Raw genomic sequence first — 21,041 nt, 5'->3', positions numbered from 1 at the left:
TGAGTCCTAGAAAACATGTCACTGAAAAGATTTTAAATTACTTGCTGGAGAAAATCATACTTTTTATCTTGATGTGAATGTGAAATTTATTCATGTGTCCTGTAGAATATACAATACCTGCAGAAGACAAGAGTAAAGTATTCTTTTCTTGCATGGTTTCATAAGTTTTCATGTTAAGTTTGGGGAACTTCTATGTTAGCAACTTAAGTGTCTGCTTTTCATCAGTAGTGCCAAAGTGCTTAAATTCAAGACAAAGTTGCAACCGGTGTGTAACCTAATCAGGTTCCTTTTTCCACTGTCAATTTTTTATTATATATTTAGGATACTTCTAAAACTACTTACTGCAAAGCAGTGGTTCAGCTATGGCATAAATATTGACATAGCATCACTGAGGACTTCTAAATTTTAATCTAAGTTTTTGAGGTACTGTTGAGAGTTCTGCTTTTGAAAACTCACGTTATGATTGAAAAACACCATCAGTGACCCTGTGCATGGGATAAGAAGGGTAGCGGGAAAGTGAAGGTTTGACAGTATCGGCGTGATCATCATAGGAGTTTTTGCTGCTACTGAATATTAGAAAACTGCGTTATGTTTGCTGATGAAAATGAAAGGTAGTCTGTCTGGTTTTTGTCACCAGTAATTGAACACTTATTGAGTATCAGCTTGTGGCCTTTATACAAGATTAAAATAGCCATTTCAATTAAATACCAGATTAATTTGGCAGTGATTACATTGAACTACATTTATAAACAGAGGTTTACATGAACAAAATAAATTATGCTATTGCTTTGTATTAACCTCTCTTTAAACACTTTCTGTTCCAGATTTGTACTATGGTGGAGAAGCTTTCTCTGTAGAGCAGCCACAATCTTTTACTTGTCCTTATTGTGGGAAAATGGGTTACACAGAAACATCTCTTCAAGAACATGTTACTTCTGAGCATGCAGAAACATCAACAGAAGTGGTAAGAAGTTTCAGAATTGGCTTTCAGTTGTGGTGGAAATATATTAAAAAGAATCTCTCTTCTGGAAAACTGGTATCCTCTTGTTTCTCTTTCTTGAAGTATGAGTTCATTTAACTGCTTTTTAAGAAGACATACCTGCATTTGACAGTGACATCAAAATTATTCTGTGTTTCATGGGTATTGTAATATAATGAGCTTGCTTTTTCTTTTATGGTTGCTGTTCTGTTGTCCTGATGTAAATGCTGCTATGTTTAGGAGTTTGTTATCCTGCAAGACAGAATTTAGAATGTTCTCATGGTTATTCTGTGTAGCTGTGTCTTCCTTTTCACAGCCAGTATGTAATTGTCCTGGAAGCTCATAGCCGTGCAGTCTTTTGTAAGAGAGAGTAAGACATGCAGAGTTTGACATGTTTTTCAGATAGCTTTTGTAATGGACCTGGTGTATTTATGCAGTGGAAGTTGTCATTCTTTTGAAACCCCTGTTGTTAAAGCAGGGGTTTTTCCTCCACCCCTAACCATTAGGACACTTGACATAGTTAAAAATGTACTTCTTAAACAAATGTCCACAGAAATACTTTAATATGAGTTGTTAGCTCCTGCTATCTTGATTGTCTTTGGGAGTAGGAGAAACTAGGTTAGCAGAACAACATCCAGGGTGCTCTTGTCTGGTTAACTGTTGTGCCATAGATTCCTAGAAAAATGTGAATGCTTGAAGTGGATTACTCGTCACTAATATGTTGTGAAGAAATTACTTACAAATAGGTTGTCTATTCTAATCTTCTAGTTTTCTTAACTTCCAAGGAATTCTGTGGAAGAAAATGGACCTTTCCTCTCTAAAAGCCTGTTAAGGATTGTGTGTGAAGGAGTGATATGGGAGGTGGTTTGTGCACCTTTTTGAGACTCAAAGTCGTTCTGATCTTTCCATAAGAGGTGAAACAGTTTACTTCACCATGAGTTGCACTGTAGGATCATAATTAAATATACTGACACATGGCAATTTTTATCATCTCCTTGAGTTTTTTCTTTAACTTTGAAACAGTGTCAACTATTGTAAGTTCCACGTTTGGATTACTTTCTTCAGTGGCTTAGTGTTGCAATTCTGAGTTGCACCACTTGATGTCAGTGATATGTTCCCGACACATAGTGTTAAGATTCCAGGTTTTTAGGTTTGACTTATCCTTATTAGCAGCTGTGACTTCTAGAAATCAGTATCTAAAGCCTAAAAAAAATAAATATATTATTTCTGTTTTGTAAGTGAGTCTGCAACATTGTTATACCTTTGTTCCAAACAATGAAAAAGGACAATATTTTAATCCTTGAATATGATTGTATGTGTTTGTGCTAAGTTTTTAATCTAGCTTTTGTGATAAATGTTTAGTGTGCATGCACATAAAACTACTTGGGTATTGCAGTCTTACTGTAGATAGTGAAAGAATACAACATTATTAAAGAGGAAAATGTTATGGATTCTAAATGTTTGTCGGTTCAGGCTTTCAAGCAATTATTTCTGTTTAGATACTGAGCTTGTAGTCCTTGTAGTATCTCTGTCCATCCAAAGATGTGTTTTATTTTGGATATTTATTTTTAGATCTTTTAAGAGAAGTTTACAGGGATGGAATCACTTTTATTTTACAGCCCTCAACCCCCACTCCCCCCACCCTTGTTTTTCAAAGAATAAGTTAAAGAATTTTTTGTCCATTAAATTTTGCCATTTCTATGTTCAGAGTGGTGCAGATAAGAAGTTTACTTTCAGCTAATTTTTCTCAGGTATTTGGCATTGGTATGTACAGCAATGTTAGGTACTTGTGGGCAGGAATCACAGACAGACTGAGGTTGGAATGGATCTCTGGAGGTAATCTTGTCCAACCCTCTGCTCAAGCATGGCCACCTACAGCTGGTTGCCCAGGACCATCTCCAGACAGCTTTTTAATATCTCTGATGATAGAGACCAAAGCCTTTCTGGACAACCTGTGCTAGTGCTCAGTGACCCTCACAGTGAAAAAATGTTTCCTGATGTTTGTGAGGAACCTCCTGTGTTTGAATTTGTGCCCACTTCCTCTGGTCCTGTCATTGGGCACCACTGGAAAGACCCTGGTTCTGTCCTCCTTTCACCTTCCCTTCAGATGTTTTATATGCATTCATAAGATCCACCCCGCTGACCCTGCTCTTCTCCAGGCTGAACAGCCCCAGCTTTCTCAGCCTTCCCTCATAGGAGAGATGCTCCACTCCCATAATCACATTTGTAGCCTGTGGACTCTCTCCAGCATGTGCATGTCTCTTGTATGTGGAGCCCAGAACTGGGCAGAGCATTCCAGGTGTGGCCTCACCAGTGCTGGACAGAGGCAAAGGATCACCACCCTTGACCTGCTGGCAGCATTCTTCCTAATGCAACCCAGGACACATTTCTGGCTCATGGTCCACCAGGACCCCCAGGTCCTTTTCCGCAAAGCTGCTTTCCAGCTGGGTGGCCTCCAGTGTGTGCTGGTTCCTCCCCAGGTGCAGGACTTTGCACTTTCCTTATTGAACTTCATAAGGTTCCTGTTAGCCCTTTTCTCCAGCCTGTTTAGGTCCCTCTGAATGGCAGCACAGCTCTCTGGCATATCACCCATTCCTCCCAGTTTTGTGTCATCAGCAAAATTCCCAGTGATCACCACCACCTGATCCCAGCCATTAAGCCAGTTTTCACTCCACCTCACTCTCTGCTTATTCAGCCTGTGCATCAGCAGCTTGTCTATGAGGATCCTGTGGCAGACAGTGTCAGAGGCCTTACTGAAATCCAAGTAGACTGGTCTCCAGTCATCTACCAGGCCAGTCATTTCATCATAGAAGTTTATCAAGCATGACTTCACCTCCATAAAGCTTTGCTGACTACAGTTGATGATTTTCTTGTCTTTTAATGTGCCTGCAAATGGTGTACAGGGTTAGCTGCTCCATCGCCTTCCCAGGGATCGAGGTGAGCTGACCAGCCTGTAGTTCCCCAGGTCCTCCTTCTTACCCTTCTTTAAGATAGGAGTGACATTTGCTTTACTGCAATCCTCGGGCACCTCTCCCAGACAGCATGATTGATCCAGGATTATTGAATGCAGCCTCGCAATGACATCTGCCATCTCCCTCAGCAGTTGTGGGTACATCCCATCACAGCCCATGGACTTAAGCATGTCCAGTTCATGTAAGTATTCTCCAACCTAATCTTCTTCTACCAGGGGAACATCTTCCTCGCTCCAGACTTTTCCTCTGGATGCTGGGGCCTGGAATTCCTAAAGGCTGTTCTTGCTAGTAGAGACTGAGGCAAAGGAGGCGTTCAGTACTTCAACCTCTTTTGTGTCCTGTAGAACCAGGTCTCCCATCTTCTGAGCAGTGGGCCCGCATTTCCCAAGTCATCTTTTTGTTGCCTGAGTACATCTAGAAGCCCTTCTTGTTGCCTTTGACATTGCTCTCCAGGTTCAATTCCATTTGGGCTTTAGCTTTCCTCACTTTGTCCTGGGATGCTTGGATAATATTTCTGTATTCATCCAAGGTTACCCTAGGAGGTTAACCTCTGTATGCTTCCTTTTTGTGTTTGAGTTTGGTCAGGAGCATCTCATTCATCCACATATACCTCCTGGCATTTTTGCCTGACTTCAAGAGTGTTCTATCCCAATGGACATGAGCTTGGAGGGGATGATCCTTCAATATTAGCAAGCTTTCTTGGGGTCCTTCTACCCTCCAGGCCTTATCCTATGGGACTTCTCCAAGCAGATGTTTGAAGAGGCCAGAGTCTGTTCTGAAGTCCAGGATTGTGAGCTTGTTTTTCATCTTTTTCCATGCTCTCAGGATCCATCTCAAGGTCACTGCAGCCAAGGCTGCCTTTGACCTTCACATCCCAAATAACCCCCTCCTCACTGGTGAGTATGAAGTCCAGCACCTCTCCTCATTGGCTCCTCTGTCACTTGGAAGAGGATGTTATCATCAGTGCACTCCAGGAACCTCCTGGATTGCTGTCATGCTGTGTTGTCCCCCCAGAAGATAACAGTGTGGTTAAAGTCCCCCATGAGGACGGGGGCCTGCAAGTGTGAGGCAGCTCCTACCTGTCTGTAGAAGGCCTGATCCATTTGTTCATCCTGGTCAGGTGGCCTATAGTAGGCCCACTATAATGTCATCACCTTTGCCTGTCCTCTCTTTAATCCCAACCCATAAGCTCTCCATCTTCTTTCATCCCCAGGCACAGCTTCATGCACTCCAGCTGCTCTCTCACATAATGGGCAAGCCCCTCTTCCACTCCTTTCTAAAGAGCCCATATCCCTCCATTGCAACACTCCAGTCATGGGAGGCATCCTGTCATGTCTCTGTGATCCCAAGATCGTAGCTTTGCAACTGCATGCAGATCTCCTAACTCATCATGATTATTCCCTGTGCTGTGTACATTAGTATGCAGGCACTTTGGAGAGGAACCCCACCATGCAGAGGTCCTGGAGAGGAACTCCAGGAGGAGAGTTACATGATACTTCCTTGAAGGTGATTGTTTTAATTCTGGGTACTTTAACTGAAAATTATATGGGGGTCTATGGGAGTAGTCATAAGTTTTGTGATTAAGTCTCTAAGGTTACATGCTAAAAAGAATAAATCATATGATTTTGAGTACTAAAACGTCAGTCATTACCAGTATTTCTTCACCAGTAAATGTTCAAGGGTAATGGTAAGTGCTATAAGGCAAGTGCAGAAGAATCTGGCTGTCAGTATGATGATTGTTATTGTTGTTGTTGGGTTTCAGGTCAGTCAACTGTTCCAAATAAAATGCAACTACAAGTCTGCTAGCATTGTAAATATAAAAATTTTAGGAAACTTCATCAAATGTCGTCTTCAATTCTCATTTCAGAACAGAGACAGAAATTTTCTACTATTCCATTGCACTGCAACAGCTTTCTCATGTTTAGCAAGACAGTAACTAGGCTCCTTGTTCATGGACTGCAAGGACTAGGTTGTTGATTTGGTGCAGAATAAATTGAGGAGAGCTTTTCTTGCAGTAATGAAATAGACAATCTGAGACAGTCTGAATTGTTCCTGTTTCCTTCTTGAAGATTACAGTGTGTCTTGTTGAGGTTACAGAAATAATGTCACTTAAAGTGGTTACCTTGTATGTAAATAGGGAGGTAGTGGTAATACAAGCACTCTTCTGGAAACTGGCAGGTATTCTGTGAGCATGACTTAAGACTTTGCAGTCATCTTTCAGACATCATTCAGGGTAACATGATTTTTTAATACAAATGGTCATAACTTCAGGAGAAACTTCTGACAATGTTTTCATTCCATCTCCACCATTTGTTCTTGCATGTTCTATTAACAATGACTTTTAGCTGTGTCACGCTTAATCAGTGATACTGCAGTCTTTGTTGTGATTTTGCCAGAGCTTATACTTAATTAAATTTTTGTGTGTAACAGTGCTTCGGTAACTTTTCGCAGTCAGAGGGTTCTTGGAAGTTTAGTTCCTGTTTAGAGTTAGGGCTAGCATACTTAGATTCCCTCCTCCTCATTTTTCCTTATAACTCTTTCTTAGCTGATGTTTTTCCAAGGACTGTCTCTCCTTTTCAGGCAAATACGTCCAGTTCATAATGCCTTTGTCCTGTTAGCAGGAGAACTTTGTTTTCAGTTGCTGATTTCAGAAGCGTGTTGTTCTTAAGCTGGGGTTCTGCTTCCTCAGAGTAGCTTAAATGAAAAAAGAATGCTTTGAAGGTGTTGTCTCCTGTTGGTATGAAACACATTCTTGAAGATTAAGCATCTTACAAGTTTATGGACTTCAGAACCATCTGTCCAATATACATCTGTTCCTATGTCCCTACAAGGTAGCTGTATGATATGTTGGTATAGTTGAGTATTTATTGTATTATGCTGTAATAAGATATCTTTGCTCTGTAGTGTGTCCACTTGTATGGCTTCTGTAGTGGTGAAAAATCTGGGAAGAGGAGTTCTGTGAAGAGAAATGCTTAACATTGGAAATAAAAGGGAAGGGGTTGTAGCAAAAAACTTAAAATGCCTTGCTTTCTGCTCAGAGCTGACTACTAAAATTAAAGTGGTATTAAAGATGTAACAGCTGCTGTCAAAAGCAGCTGAGATTTTATAGTACACTATTTCAAGACCCTGCCCTCACCTCCATAAGAGTAAGACAGATGTGTGTGCTATTACATAGGTGTTCCTAGTGTCCACGGTCTTTTGAGATCTCTTGAGTATATGCATGAAGAGCACTGGGAATCTGGGCTTTATGTTCCAGCCAGAGTTGCTCCATAAAGTCAAGACTATTTGACTGTGAGGAACAGATAGAGAAATTAATAGACAGCAGCTGCATTTAACTGTCAAAGTGCTGTTAATTTGAGCACTTAACCTTTGGGGGAAGAATTTTGTGGAATGGATTTTTTTGTTTGTTTTTCATCTGTAAAACTTTAAAATCAGTCTACAAAACAACTGTAAAGAAAAATGGAAGATACTTCTCAAGCTGTTTGTGGAGTCATTCAAAAAACAAGTCATAATTATGGCAATTGTAGTGGCACTGTTTGTCTACTTAGTTAACATGTGTTTTGGTTTTGAAAAAAACACGCAAGCCAAAGATAGAAGTCAGTGCCTTCTCGCAAAATACTGTTTTGTAGGTATATGGAGATGAGCCCTTTTCTGCCAAACCTGTAGTTACGCACTGATGGTCTCAGTTTGATGCTTCAGCAAACATTTATATGTGGTTCTGATTCCACTGCTGGGATGAGTGTCAAGCAGGCAAATAGTAATCCTGTGTAATCAGACTCTATTGTCTCTGGCAGAATTGGAGTACAAAGACTAATTTTCAAGACATGCAAATTTAATTTGAAAATTTTAGCTCAGGTTTTCATACCATTCTGAAAATCATAAAGTTAAAGATATCTAAATTGATGTGTGCACTTGAATAAGTTTTCTGGGTTTTTTTAATATGTTGCTGTCCAGGTGCTTGTGAATGTGCACACCTGGAATGTGATTTTAAAACAGAAGAATCAATGTCTAATGATTGACTTGATACAAGTTCTGTTTTGTGTAAAATGTTTAAAGTTGTTTTTTTTCTTGCTTTGTCATTTCAGATTTGTCCAATATGTGCAGCATTACCTGGAGGGGATCCGAATCATGTCACAGATGACTTTGCAGCTCATCTTACACTGGAACACAGAGCTCCTAGAGATTTAATATCCTTTCCAAGTTGAGGCAAAGAGGCTAGACTGTTTCGTCCCGTAGCCATGATGACTTGTTTTGATTTTTATAGTGAAAACCAAAAAGGTTCATTTGCTAGTTTAAAAAATTATAAATACCAGATTGTGAACAGACTGCAGGTATACTTGACAGAGCTTTTTGCTCTAACAGCAGAAACATTTAAAAGAAACTTTGACACTGAGATATTTTTCTGCTTCTACTGTGGTTTATCCTGCCTGATCATTAGTCTTGATGTATCCAGATTCAGTAGTCTGCTGTAAGTATTTGTGACATGAAGATGATGATCCAAGGGTGATTTGAACTGAGCTGGTCTTGACGAATGATTTTAAACTTGCTTAACTACTTTTAACACCATATTTTAATAACATACTTTCATAGGTTTACTGACATTTTGTAATTAGCAGCAGGTTATGCAGATGTATCTGTGCTTGATGGCTGAAGAGCTGGAACTATTGGAGTTTTTTAATCCTTGTTCTAGGAATATTTTTCTTTTTTAATTATTCCCTCCCCCCCCGGATTAACTAATGAAATGTTTTTTTGTTTGGGCTTTTTATTTAATAACATGCAGGCTATGTAACCTACCTACAGTAAGTAATCTCTCTGAAGTATTCCTTTGTGTCTCATTTAAACAGACAAAAAGACTGCATTATTACCTTGATAGTTGCTTTTTTGTTTAAAGATTTTTAAAAAGGGAAAATAAAAAAGTCTAAGTCCTTGCAATTGGAGTAAAAAAAAAAAGTCCAAGCCCAAGCAGCTGGAGCTTGTTATGCTAACAGAAGGGAGACAGCATTTAAGAAGGTGGCTCCTTTTCAGTCATGATTGTGTTTGGTTGCATTTAAGTTTCTTAGTGTTACCATGATTTAGGGTCAGGACAGACTAAATGCACATGTTAAATACTACACAAGAACATGGTCAGTGTAAAGGACTTTGGGTGTTTATTGGTTTTGTGAAGGCGTAACTAATGATGCAAAGAACACTACGACATTAGATAAAAGCAGTTATCTCTACTTCACCTTTCTGTGTAGACAGGAATGGAGCTCTTGGCAGTTGGGAGGAGCAGGGTGCTGAGTGTGGTGGCTCTGGCCATGTGAGCTTGGTCCCAGGTGTCCAGGGAGGTCTTCCACGGTCAGGTGTCCCCCAAGGCAGAGTTGTGCTGTCCTCTCTTTTGGGTGGAGGTGGGTTGGGATTGATGAGGGGAGAGCATCTTCCAGACCACTGAATCTTTCCTGGCCTTTGGATGTCTCCGAGACGTTGCTTGATGACTGGTGTAGTGAGTCACTGAGCAATTTTTCTCATAGCAGTTTAGTTCTGTGCTTTCTACCAATTACGAAGTTTTTCATAGCACCTGCCTAATACACTTTTTCTAACAAAATATACATCCCTAGTAACTACATAGCAATGTACCAAAGGTCTAACTGTGTGCCTCCAACATTGGTTTAACTGCTCTGTAGTCCAGGAAGTTTAAATTTTCCCAGTTAGAGTGAAATTAATTTCCTACTGAAATGAACAAGATGTCTGATTAGAGTTCATGTTTCTGCAGCTTTTTCTCCCCTTCCAGTATCAGAGATAGCACCAGATGACTTTCTGAGCTAGAAAAATCAATCTTTTCAAATGCGGAGTAAGGCTTCAATGTCAGCCATCCCAAAACGGATCAATCTTGGATATATTTCAGGAATACATTGTCCATGACTCAGCATTAAAGACAATGCATGTAGAATTTTCTGTTTGTACACTATTTCTTCAGTGATCAGTGTTGTCAAGTCTACAAAACCTGATAAGTGTATCCTGAAGTGACTATTCTATTTTAGGCCGTACATCATGTCTAGTAATAGGCAGGTCTAAAGTAGGAAAAAAGGAAGAGGAGATGCCCCTTTTCATGCAGGGTCTGGCAGCATAGGAGAGAATAACTGTCAAAGTCAGGGACCTGTTAGAAAGCTGCTCTCTGATACTGTTATATTGCTGTTCTAAACATCTTCATAGGAAGTAAATGCTCTGTAACAACCTTCATGTACAAAAAGGAGATAGAAGGCTCTTTGCTTGCACTTTTTGTAGAGTGAAGATTTCTGTTACAGTTTGATGTAAGTTTTTATTGTTGGGTCTGCTAGAGTTCTGAGGAGTGGTCTCATCTTCCAAGTATTGATTAGACATGTGTGATTTATTTTGGGTTTGGTGGGGTTTTTTTCTTAAGTTGCCCCAGAAGGCTGCCTCTGTTTCTTGTTATAAACCATGTGCAGCCATTGCAAGATATGTCCTTTATTCCTGCAGTTGAGGGACAACTCTTTAAAGCCCAGTTTCTTACTTTAGCAGGAAGATACTTGGAAAATTATGAAATACAGCTTTTTAGCATCAATTATAGAAATAGTTCGTGCATGGCTATTCAGTTTACCTGTTTGTCACAAGTTAAGGTTACAAAGGTTTTTCTTACTCTAGCATAGCAGGTAAGACTTGGGTGCATGCTTAGCTAGTATTTAAAGAATGATGCTTATCTCAAAACATGTTGAAAACTGCAGTTAGGAAAATTACCCCATAGTCCTGTGTCTGCTTGGAAAATCCCCAGATACTGGCCTTTTCTATCAGGTCTAGTTATGAAAAGCTTGTCAAACTGCAGGGGGGCAGTCATCCGTCTCATACAGTATCTTGTCTCCAGCAGCATCCAGTTTTAGCACACTCAGAGGTGTAAGGCACTCTGTGCTAGGCCAAGTGTGTTCTGTGCCAGGGGGGATTTTCCTCTTACACCCTAGATGTTAAGTGTTTTACACTGTAGCATAACTAATAGGTTTGAAAGAGGCAAACATTCTGTAAAATCTTTTTGTAATAGCCAGAAGTTCTTTCTTGCCGTGAGAAGTCTAGTAATTTCTTTCAGTCTTAAATTCTTGACCTCCCATCCTGAGGTCATGCACCATAATTGTTTTTATGAAAAGTACATTGAACACTACTCTTACACAGTAATGGATACCATACAAGTGGTAAGCATACTATTATAAAAAAAAAAATCATTGGAGATAGGAGGATCTAAGCTAAAAGTCTAATAACAGTAAAATGAAATATTCAAGCCTATGCTATTTCATTTTGCGCTAGTGAATTATACTAGAGTTTTTTTAAAATAAAAGGAAGCCTTATCTGGACTGCCTTATAGGAATCAATGCTAACAATTCTCTGACAAAAATAATCTTTAAATAATTTGTTGATTGTCCCTGAATTTATGTGAGAAAACATATAGAAGGTGTGACTTGAAATATAAGCATCTGATATGGAGAAGTGGGGGAAAATGGGAAAATGAAAGGCGTTGTTGTCGTAACTAGAATTGGTGGTATTTCTTTGTCTAAAAGAGGAAAGGTGAAACAAAGTGGTGTGATGAAAGTGCTGAATACTCTGGAAACCTACAATTCTTAAGTATTGAGGTGATGAAATTTCTTGGATAAAAGCATGAATTACAAAAGTCAAAAGGAATACAGTAATTATTATGTACTTTAGATAGGAATAGCAATAAACTTTTTTATTCTTTTCAATACTTAGCATAAGAATTGGGGAGGGAGAATAAAATCCCTGTGTCTCTGTAATAAGCTTGGATGAACATGTATTTGTCAAAGTTTTCAGATTACTGAGTAGAAAACTTTGATCTAAAAAAACCCTAAGAAATTAATGCTGATGTTTCTTCATCATCATAAGCTGGAGAAATATATGGAGTTTGGCATACACAGCACTGGGTATCTTGAGTTCAGATCAGTAAGACTGACTTGCACCATAGCTACAGTGTACCTTAGCTTTGCTTCTGAAGCTGAATCGTTATTTTATGAATGAACAGTGTGCACTTGAGTATTTCACCCGTCAAATGTCCTTGTCATTTTAATACTCAATGCCAAACAGTTCTGTTTTCTTAACTTCTTGGTTACGATGAATCCAGTGGTGTTCGGCACGTACGTAGGATGTTCCACCCAGGCCGGGGTTTGGGAGGCCCCCGTGCACGTAGATCAAACATGCACTTTACTACTAGTTCCCCTGGTGGGCTTTCATCTTCTCAGAGTTCATATTCTCCAAGCAATAGAGAAGCCATGGATCCTATAGCTGGTAAGAGCTGTAACCATGAATTTTACCCCAGTGTCCTTCTTACACAGAGAAAGTAGAATTCAAGATGGTAGTAGTTCCCCTGCTTTCTGTTGTTACGAAGCTGCATATATACGCTCCACTGTGCAAGTGTGCTTGGTGGCTGCTTGCAGGTGAGCAGTGTGCTTGGCTGGTTTTTCACAGGACCTGTGCTTGGAGATGCTGAAGCTGTAACCACTGCCTGTAGCTTGTGCTTTTAATTCTAGACAGTGTAAGGCTTATTTCCAAACCTAATCTATGCACAGGTGTTGTGTATTTGTTGTATAAGTTGTGTCCAACTTCCATCACCTACTTCAGTATACCTCATTTTAATTTGCCATGTGGATAAAGGTGTTTATGGAGGAGAGTATCTATCTCAGTGAAGATGAAATTAGCTGAATTTGAGTATTAATGGACCTTTGAGTATTAATGGACTTGCTAATACCACAGATTTTTTTAAGGTGTACTTGTAAATTCTTTTATAAATGTACTGTTGCAAGTATTTGCAGTGTATTTTGGTCAATTTAGAAAAACTGAAGGGGGGAAATGTGTCTCATTTTCAACACCAGAAAATAATGAAGATGTGTCTTTAGGATTCCCAGGAATAACTTGTTTGGCGTATGTTTAGCTTTGATGTGAAAATAACTTCTTTTACAGGAAAGTAAAAATAGAGAATGAAGACAATTCTGAAAACAAATATAACTTTCTCCAAGGGGAAATCTAAACATTTTTATGTGGTGGTCTTTGACCATGCCAGCATAAGTGTTGGCGAAACCTCAGAACTTCTGCCATAATCCACCTTAACTTCAGATGCCAGGAAGACATAATGCTTTAACTGGAGCTTCCTACTATCATGTTGTGACTTCTTCAGAGGGAGGTAGTCAGCCAATGTAATGAGGCATTGCCCCTTGAAAGGGGAGGAGTGGCTCTGCTGGCCTGCTGTGACCTGATTTAACCCATTAAACTAGCTGGGAAGAAGTACCCAGAGAAGAAAATAAGTTAAGTGAGGTCACAGGAGGGTCTGGAAAGGACTAGAGTTTGTTCAAGGAGGGAGGATGTTTGTGAAGCCTCCAGTGCAGGAAGACCTTGTCTTTCTCGTACAAGGGCAGCTCATTCAGCTCAGTTAAATGTCGAGTGGCTGCTGAGGTTTGTTTCCAGCTTCACAAGGCCTTCCCACTTAGCAGCATTAAATATGGGATAAAATGGCATTCTTCTGAATCTTTTTCTTTTTTGGTGCAAGCTGTGTGTTTACATTTAGAGTTCAGTTGCACACTGAACTGTTGCACAACTTATACCAAAGCTCTGTCTTGAGCTCACATCTGCTTCCAAAATATTGTTTTGCTATACTCTAACTTACACTTTAATTTACAGTGAGAATAAAGACATGTAAATCTTGTCTGGAAGTTTGATATGTGCTCCCCTTTACTGGAGTGATAAATAGGAAAGACCACCAGAATTTTTCTGTTTAAAATAAATTAAGTTTATAGCATCTGTTACATATTTTACTTTCCCCCTACCCTGCCCCAGCATTTCTCATCATTACAATGGAATTAAAAGGTATTTAATCTTGGTATTGCTGTCAGTGCTGGTAAAAATAACTTGACCATCCTGATTTCTTGACATGGAAAACAACTGCATTTTGCTTTATTGCCTGAAAGAAGGCCTTATTTAGAAGGATTATATTTTGTTAATGCAATGGAAGGAAAATTGTCATGACATGTATAGTAACTTTGTAATGTAGAGGTGGGGGTCAGAAGCAATATTGTCCCCTACTTCCTCTGCCCTTGCATCAACCAGCAAGCGGGTGATATAAGAAGTACCTTCTACACAACATGTAGAACAGATTCTGCAGTAATGCACTGAGCAGTAATTTATTGCTATATTTATTTCAAAAAATTCTTTGTGGATGAAACTTGCTGTAAACATTCTATCCCTCTGAATTGGAAGACTTAAGGACAGAGGGTTTAAGTTGCTAGTCTTTCTGTTTACTTCTGGCAGAAATAAATTAATACAGCAAAAATGCTTGACCCCTCATGTTTTGATGTAAGGCAATACTTTAATATGTTTTCTTAACTAAATATTTTTTATTAAATGTTGAAGCAACACCATGATATTTCTCTTTGCTGCAGCACAGGTTCCGTCTGTGATATTGGGATGGTGAAGCCTGTGTTTTGAGGGAACTTCTTGTATTGAGAGGAAAATAAAACCACCAACCAAAGCCAAAATGAAGCAGTTTTAGCCAGTTGCTATTTTGACTTTAAGTTTCACAGAATTGCTGCAGAGGACGTAATTTGCCAGGCATCCCTGTAGTTTGGCTCTCCTGTTATTTTGAAGGCATTAAACTTTGACTTCTTATTTGGATAAATCTGCATAAATGAGTCTTAATCTTCCTCACCCTTTGAGACATTGCTAGGACTTTTTTCAAGAGCTTCATGGGCTCTTCAGCATTATTTGTTCTTTGATTTTATGGATTGAAAAAAGGACTTGAATGCACTAGAATTCAGGATGTATTCACTTAAGATCTTTCATCACAGAAACTTTATCTTCTCTGGCAGAGCTTTTATCTCAGCTATCAGGCGTGAGGCGTTCTGCAGGAGGACAGCTCAACTCCTCTGGCCCTTCTGCTTCTCAGTTACAGCAGCTGCAGATGCAACTGCAGTTGGAACGACAACATGCACAGGCAGCAAGACAACAACTGGAGACTGCACGCAATGCAACTAGGCGCACCAACACGATCAATCTCAACACCACTATGACACAATCTACAACAACAACCAACACATCTAACACAGAAAACAGTCAGCAGAGTATCCAGAATTCCCAGTTTCTTCTTGCAAGGTAACTTGTTCTGTGTATTTACTTATATTTACATTTTACCATTTCTGTTTGCCTTAGTCCTGGTAGACACATAGACCTCAATGGAACTGAACTGTTTGGAGTTAGGCACATACCCTAGTAAAGCAGTGTCTGATCAAATATATCCCAGAGTTAACAAGCTAATTAATCATACAGAATATATTCACAGTAGACATCAGCAGTGGTCACAGAATGTGTAATACACAAAACTTGCTTCATCTAGATTTCTAGCATGAAAGTAAAACTGGTAATTTAATATCCAGGAGTGGCATTTTATAGCTGGCCCAAAGGGAATTGGTCTGCTTTTGGAAAGTCAACTCCAGGACCTGACTGCAGAAACCATCCTGTGGTTGTCTAGTGTTTGCAAAAAGGAGAGGCAATGTCACAAGTGCACTGTGCTTTTTTTTGCTGCACCTAGGAAAGTGTTCAAAGGATTAGACTTGAGTATGGATTTCTGCAAACCTTGAAAAAGAGGCTGGGTTTGGGTTTTGGCTGAATAAGTTAATTATATCTCCAGGCAGGGGACTTCTGCCAGATCCTTCAAGTTTGTAGCCAGCATACTGTGCTTTTGTTTGCATTTGTAACATCTTTTCAAACCTGCTGCCTGTCTGCTCCTGTAAGCCATGGGTAAACATTATTTGCTGCACCTCAACTTCAAGAGGAACAGAAGGAGTATTTCTTAACAAAATTGTGCTTGTTTCCCCTACTACTTCCAACAAAACAAGTGCATTTCCAGTGATACAAGCATATAGACTTGAGCCGTAATGGAGAGGGAGTGAGTCAAAAGATAGTATTGTTTAACAGGAAATTAGTAACAGCTGAAGGTTGAATAGGGGTGCTTATATAGTTATTATTTCTGAGACTGGATAACAAAACAAATAGAGGATGTCTTTTTACAGAATACTTACCTGGTGTAGAAATTATACTTAGATCCCAGGGTTATTTTAAAGAGAAGTCACCCACTATGTCATTCCAGTTCTTTTAGAAGGTTGCCTATTGACCTGAAATAAAAACGTTTTCCACAACTCCCCTGCCACACCCCCCATACATACTCTTGTTTGTCTGTTTGGTATTGTGAAAGAGCGTGGGCCTTTTAATAGCTTATGTGTCAGGAAACCTGGATTAGAGTCAATCTGATTTTTATCCAAGTGCAAAATAATACCATGTAGCATCTTTCAATCAGAAACTCATTATTATTTGAGAAACTTAATTGAAGTACCTTCAAGTGTCACAGATTGCATCTCTCAGAGTGAGCAATTTCCTAGCCTATGAGGGCATGCACTATAACCTAGGAGAAGTGGTGGAATAAGCATTGTATAGTGCTTTGGGAATCCCTAGGTTTTACACATGCAGTAATGGGGCTTGTGGCATATGTGAATTTAGAAGTTGACCTAGGAACAAAAAAGCCACATAGGAGTCTAGGAAATCAACAGCCCTCCCTAAAAAGACTCCTGAATAGCAGGAAACCTCACAAATAGTTTTTTATTTTCCTCTACCTTGAGGTGACACTTGGAATGCTGTTGTAGCAACAGGGAAAGGGTGGTTTTGTTAAATGCATGCCTGTTGTACTGAGGTGTTGGAGGTTGCCAGAGCTGTACGTGTTGAAGGGCAAGCAGAACTATCCTGAAGGAGTGGTTTTCGAGTGCCTTTCAGCACCCGTCAGAGGTGTTGTCAGTGAAATGAGGTTTGACCAACTGCCTGTATTCTCTTCCCTTGCTGCTCTACAGGTTGAATGATCCGAAGATGTCAGAAGCAGAGCGTCAGTCAATGGAAAGCGAACGGGCAGACTGCAGCCTGTTTGTTCAGGAGCTTCTACTGTCCACTTTGATGCGGGAAGAAAGTTCCTCCTCAGATGAGGATGAGCGGGGGGAGATTGCAGATTTTGGTGCTATGGGCTGTGTAGATATTATGCCTCTAGATGTTGCTTTAGAAAACCTAAATTTGAAAGAGAGTAATAAAGGAAACGAGCCTCCTCCACCTCCTCTTTGATGACATCCCACTTTGCAGACAGTGTCCTCTGTGCTGTATTTGCCAATGAAAGTGGACAACAACTATCTTGGGTTTGTTTTGGTGATTGTAATTTCAGGTCTGTCACTCTTGTTACATTGTGTACATTCAAAAGAAAGAGAGAAAAGATATATATGATAATCATTTCCACTTAACTAATTTTTACTTCTAGCAGGTAAATGTAGGTTGCAGTGCAGAGCAAAAAGCTCTGTGTCCTGTACCTTGACATGCAAAAGGCTCTCCTAATACTCCACATTCAAACTGAAGAGGAAAAAAAATGAAAAATCTCTAATGAAGCTGCTGTGTGTATTTATGAATATTAATGAATAAAAACTGCTTGGATGGTTTACCTTAACTACTGCATGACGTTTTTTGCAGCGTGCATGAGTTTTAGTGACCTTGTCATTTAAAAATTTAAATACAAGGAGGAAAACTATAAAACCCAAAGCTTTCCCATAATTCAAAGGTTACATGACAAAAAGGTTAGTGCTGACTAGCAGTTTGTGGCCACAAAGTAGCTTTTGAATAAAATGTGACAATGACATCTTTATGTGCTGTTCCCACACCGGATGGAAACTCTGCAGTGGGATATATTGTTGTGACCAGGGTGTGGCATTTTGCTGTATGTGACCATTTTGTTGCCCTGTTAGCCATCACCTCAGTGTGGAGTTGAACTTCATTTTATGCATCTGTAGGAGACACAACAGTAAGGCCACTGCTGGAAGCTACTGCAAGGGGCTTTTGTGTGCCCTAAAATCAAATTATGTTCACTTTTGTTTAAAGTTTTTCCTTTTTGTGGTTGTTAATTTTTTAATTGTTAAATATGTTTTATTCAGGTGTAGAGAATTCATATATTCACTGTGTTTAAAAAAAAGTTAACCTGGATCATGTTGTCTTAGTTTAAAAAGCCTTTCACAGTCTCAGTCATATTTTGAGTTATTTATGTATTTGCTTCATAGTTTGCAGAGACCTGTTGGTGTCAGGAGAGCTTGAAGATTTGGATTCCCAGATTGTCAGTATATTACAATTGAATTCTTAATGCTAACTTTAGCACCTTTTATTTATTGTTTCTTTTGGTTATTTTTGCTGGTATAAAAAAAAGTTGAAAAAAGCCTTTTAGTTAAATCATGCCACCTACATGCCTATACTGTTAACCCGGCTGGTTTGGAAAAAAAGAAAGTATGGTGTTCTTGTGCATAGAAGTTTACAATAGCCCCAAGACAAGGACAGAAGGGGTATGTTTGGTTTTGGTTTTCTTTCCTTTTTTTTTTTGTTTTGGGTTGGTTTGGTTTTTTTTGAATGTAAAGTTAGATTATAAAAACAAAAGTGCACACAGCTTCTGATGAAAATTTAAACTAGGCTTATATCGTAATGGTGTCTTTTCAGATCTTTCTCACCTCCCCCCTCTCTCTTTCTTTGTATTCCATCTCTGCAGCGTTGCTAGCGTTTTAGAGTAAATTTACAGACTTGAACACCAGATGGTGTTCTCAGCAGAACTGTGACATGTATGCTAATCCAAAATAACAGCAGCAAAAAGAAGCAACCCCATAGACTGAAGTTTAAGTTCCATTTTCCATTCCTTCTTTTTTTTTTTTTTTTTAAATCTCAAATCGTGATTGTTTCCACATAGAGCAGTACTAGTTTTGTTTTCTTTTAGTCTTTGCAACAGAAAATGTTTCAAGGGAAACTTTACATGAGGCCTCTGGTTATCCTGAGAGTTACCCCCAGTAGGGACTTTTTTTATTGATTGTTGAGGATTTTAAAAAAATTTTCAAGCTGTAGTCTTTTCAAACACATCTTCTGCACATTACAGTAAGACACACGGTTCAATAAAGCATTTTCAAGACTGTTGTTCAGTTGATTTTCTTTGGTTTTGATGTGTTATCCAGACAGTTTCATTCCAGAGATTTCTGCGGTTGTCTTTAATTCCAACTGTATATAAAATCAGTTTGTGCAGAAATCCTGGGTGATTTACATAAACATGTTGTAAAACCACATGCTTTGGCAGTTGAAGAAGTTTGTAATCCTCAACTCTCACAGGTAGGTAATTCAAGTTTCCCTAGAACAAGATACATTTAAAATAGCTCTCTTCAGTGTGCTACTTTGAATTGGTCTATGGCTGGTCTCCAGAGGACCCTTGCATGACTTCCACACTCCACTCCACTTTGCTTTGAAGAGAACGCAAACCAGTATTATTCGTATTTATTTAGAGTCTGAATACATGCTGACTTGGATTTAAAGGTATTCTTGGGTACCACATTAAGTCTTACAAATCTTAAGTTGTTGGGAGTTTTTTTAGGTTTAGAAATAATATGAAATGGCTACCAGGAAGGTGTTTATTCTAGTAGTCTGCTAGTTCCTGTTTTCAGGGAATTGTTTTTCCTTCATAGAGTAAGCTTTGTCAGGACACTATTTTGGGGGTATTTTCACACCATTTGTGTTAATTTTCAAGTTGCTCTGGGCTACAGTGAAAATAGCCATCGGGAACTTTGCAGGAGAACCCTGCAGGGGCTTATTGCCTCGTCCCTGTGAGAGGACAAAAACTGCCACCAAACCAACCCCTGGAGCCACACCCCAACACAAACACCACCCTTTCAGAAAAGGGAGCCTGAGTACTTGGCACTTGCCAGATTCTTGGGAGTGGGGTAAAAGCTGTGTCAGACATCAGTGGGTGCTGGTGAACTTGTGGTGCAGCTGGTGGGAGCACTCACAGAGGTTTTGATGCTGGATGTGGGCTCTTGTGGTGTGCAGGTTCGTAGCTGGGCTGGGGCAGGTGCTGGGAGTTGTGCCTGTGCGCACAACTGTGCCTCTGGCACAGGGCATCCCCCCCTATTGCTGGTAGCGCACCCGAGGCTGCCCCATCTTGTACTGCGCAGAGTGTGCCAGCTTTCCCCCTGGAGTCAGTCTTCAGCTAGTGAGGACCTGCCAAAGAGCCATTTAGGGTAGGGGGGCAGGCAGCAGGACATGTATTCGTTGCCACTGTTTTGTAGCAGCTGAAGGCATATGTAGACTTCTTTGAAGGTGTTGGGGAACAAAAGTCCAGCTAGACTGTCCCTGAAGAACTTGCTTGAAATTGCACTATGTTCTGTTTGTAACTTTTAATCTGCTTTAATTAGGGGTCTCTTCGGGTCTGTGCCAAAGACAGACATGAGGTGGTGTGATGAGCAGTGAAAATACATCTTCTGTCTGCCTCAGATTTTACTTGCAGTTGTTGTGACCACCTTCCATCAATTCCCTGGGATGTTTAGGGGGTAGGGGGTGGTTCTATTTGGGGATTTTTTTTTTTTTCTCTTCCCCTGCCCTTTCAAACCCTTCCTGAGGTAAGACCTTCCTTCTTGGGGTGGAGTTATGTCCCCAGGTAGCTTGTGGACATTGTAGCTTGGTCCAGAAACCAAACGTCTAGATCTATGCACATTTTTGAGTTTTGAGATGCTTGTCTGTTGGGAAGGAGTAAAGGGAATTCTCTGTTACCAGCCAGAAGACCGAGGAGACAGAGATGCTCCACTGCCTCCTGGGACTCAGAAGACCTGTAACAGGAAAGCAGTGACTACATTTGGTATATGAAGACTTGTCCAGTTACATCACTTCTTACTTAATCTTCCTTCTTCCCTGACATACCTGACCTTCACTTCTGGATCTGCCTGCTTTGCCAAATAAGTGGGATGCCTTGCTGTTTTGAGGCCCTTTTACTCTTTCAGGTCCTGAGGAAAAACCACTACATACCTGCGCCTAGTGCTGGTGCAAACCCCCACACTGTGCTGTTGTCCTGTGCTGAAGGGCTGAGTGACATTATCCTCCCTGGCCACCCTGCAGTCCCTGAAGCTAGTCTAGGCTCTGCTTTGTTGCACAGAGGATCTTGAAACAGGCCTGTCTGCACAAAGATTTATTTGTAGATATTTATGTGCACTGCACTGCGCTCAAAGGTGGTTTTT

At 39.9% G+C, this 21,041-nt stretch overlaps 1 protein-coding gene across 1 annotated transcript in view; it reads left to right on the top strand.

The window, feature by feature from the left end:
• Positions 1-17,464, top strand: part of LOC126035728 (E3 ubiquitin-protein ligase KCMF1) — a 59,434-nt gene extending 41,970 nt beyond the window's left edge. The window contains exons 3-7 of the mRNA XM_049794581.1: positions 825-964; positions 8,037-8,127; positions 12,046-12,231; positions 14,802-15,084; positions 16,830-17,464. Coding sequence (XP_049650538.1) covers positions 825-964; positions 8,037-8,127; positions 12,046-12,231; positions 14,802-15,084; positions 16,830-17,091 — 962 coding nt within the window. The 3' untranslated portion in view covers positions 17,092-17,464. The remainder of the gene's footprint in view (positions 1-824; positions 965-8,036; positions 8,128-12,045; positions 12,232-14,801; positions 15,085-16,829) is intronic.
• The last annotated feature ends 3,577 nt before the right edge of the window (positions 17,465-21,041 follow it).

This window comes from Accipiter gentilis, chromosome Z, assembly GCF_929443795.1.
Source record: "Accipiter gentilis chromosome Z, bAccGen1.1, whole genome shotgun sequence".
NCBI lineage: Eukaryota > Metazoa > Chordata > Aves > Accipitriformes > Accipitridae > Astur > Astur gentilis.
This window is presented reverse-complemented; position numbering and strand designations above follow the sequence as displayed.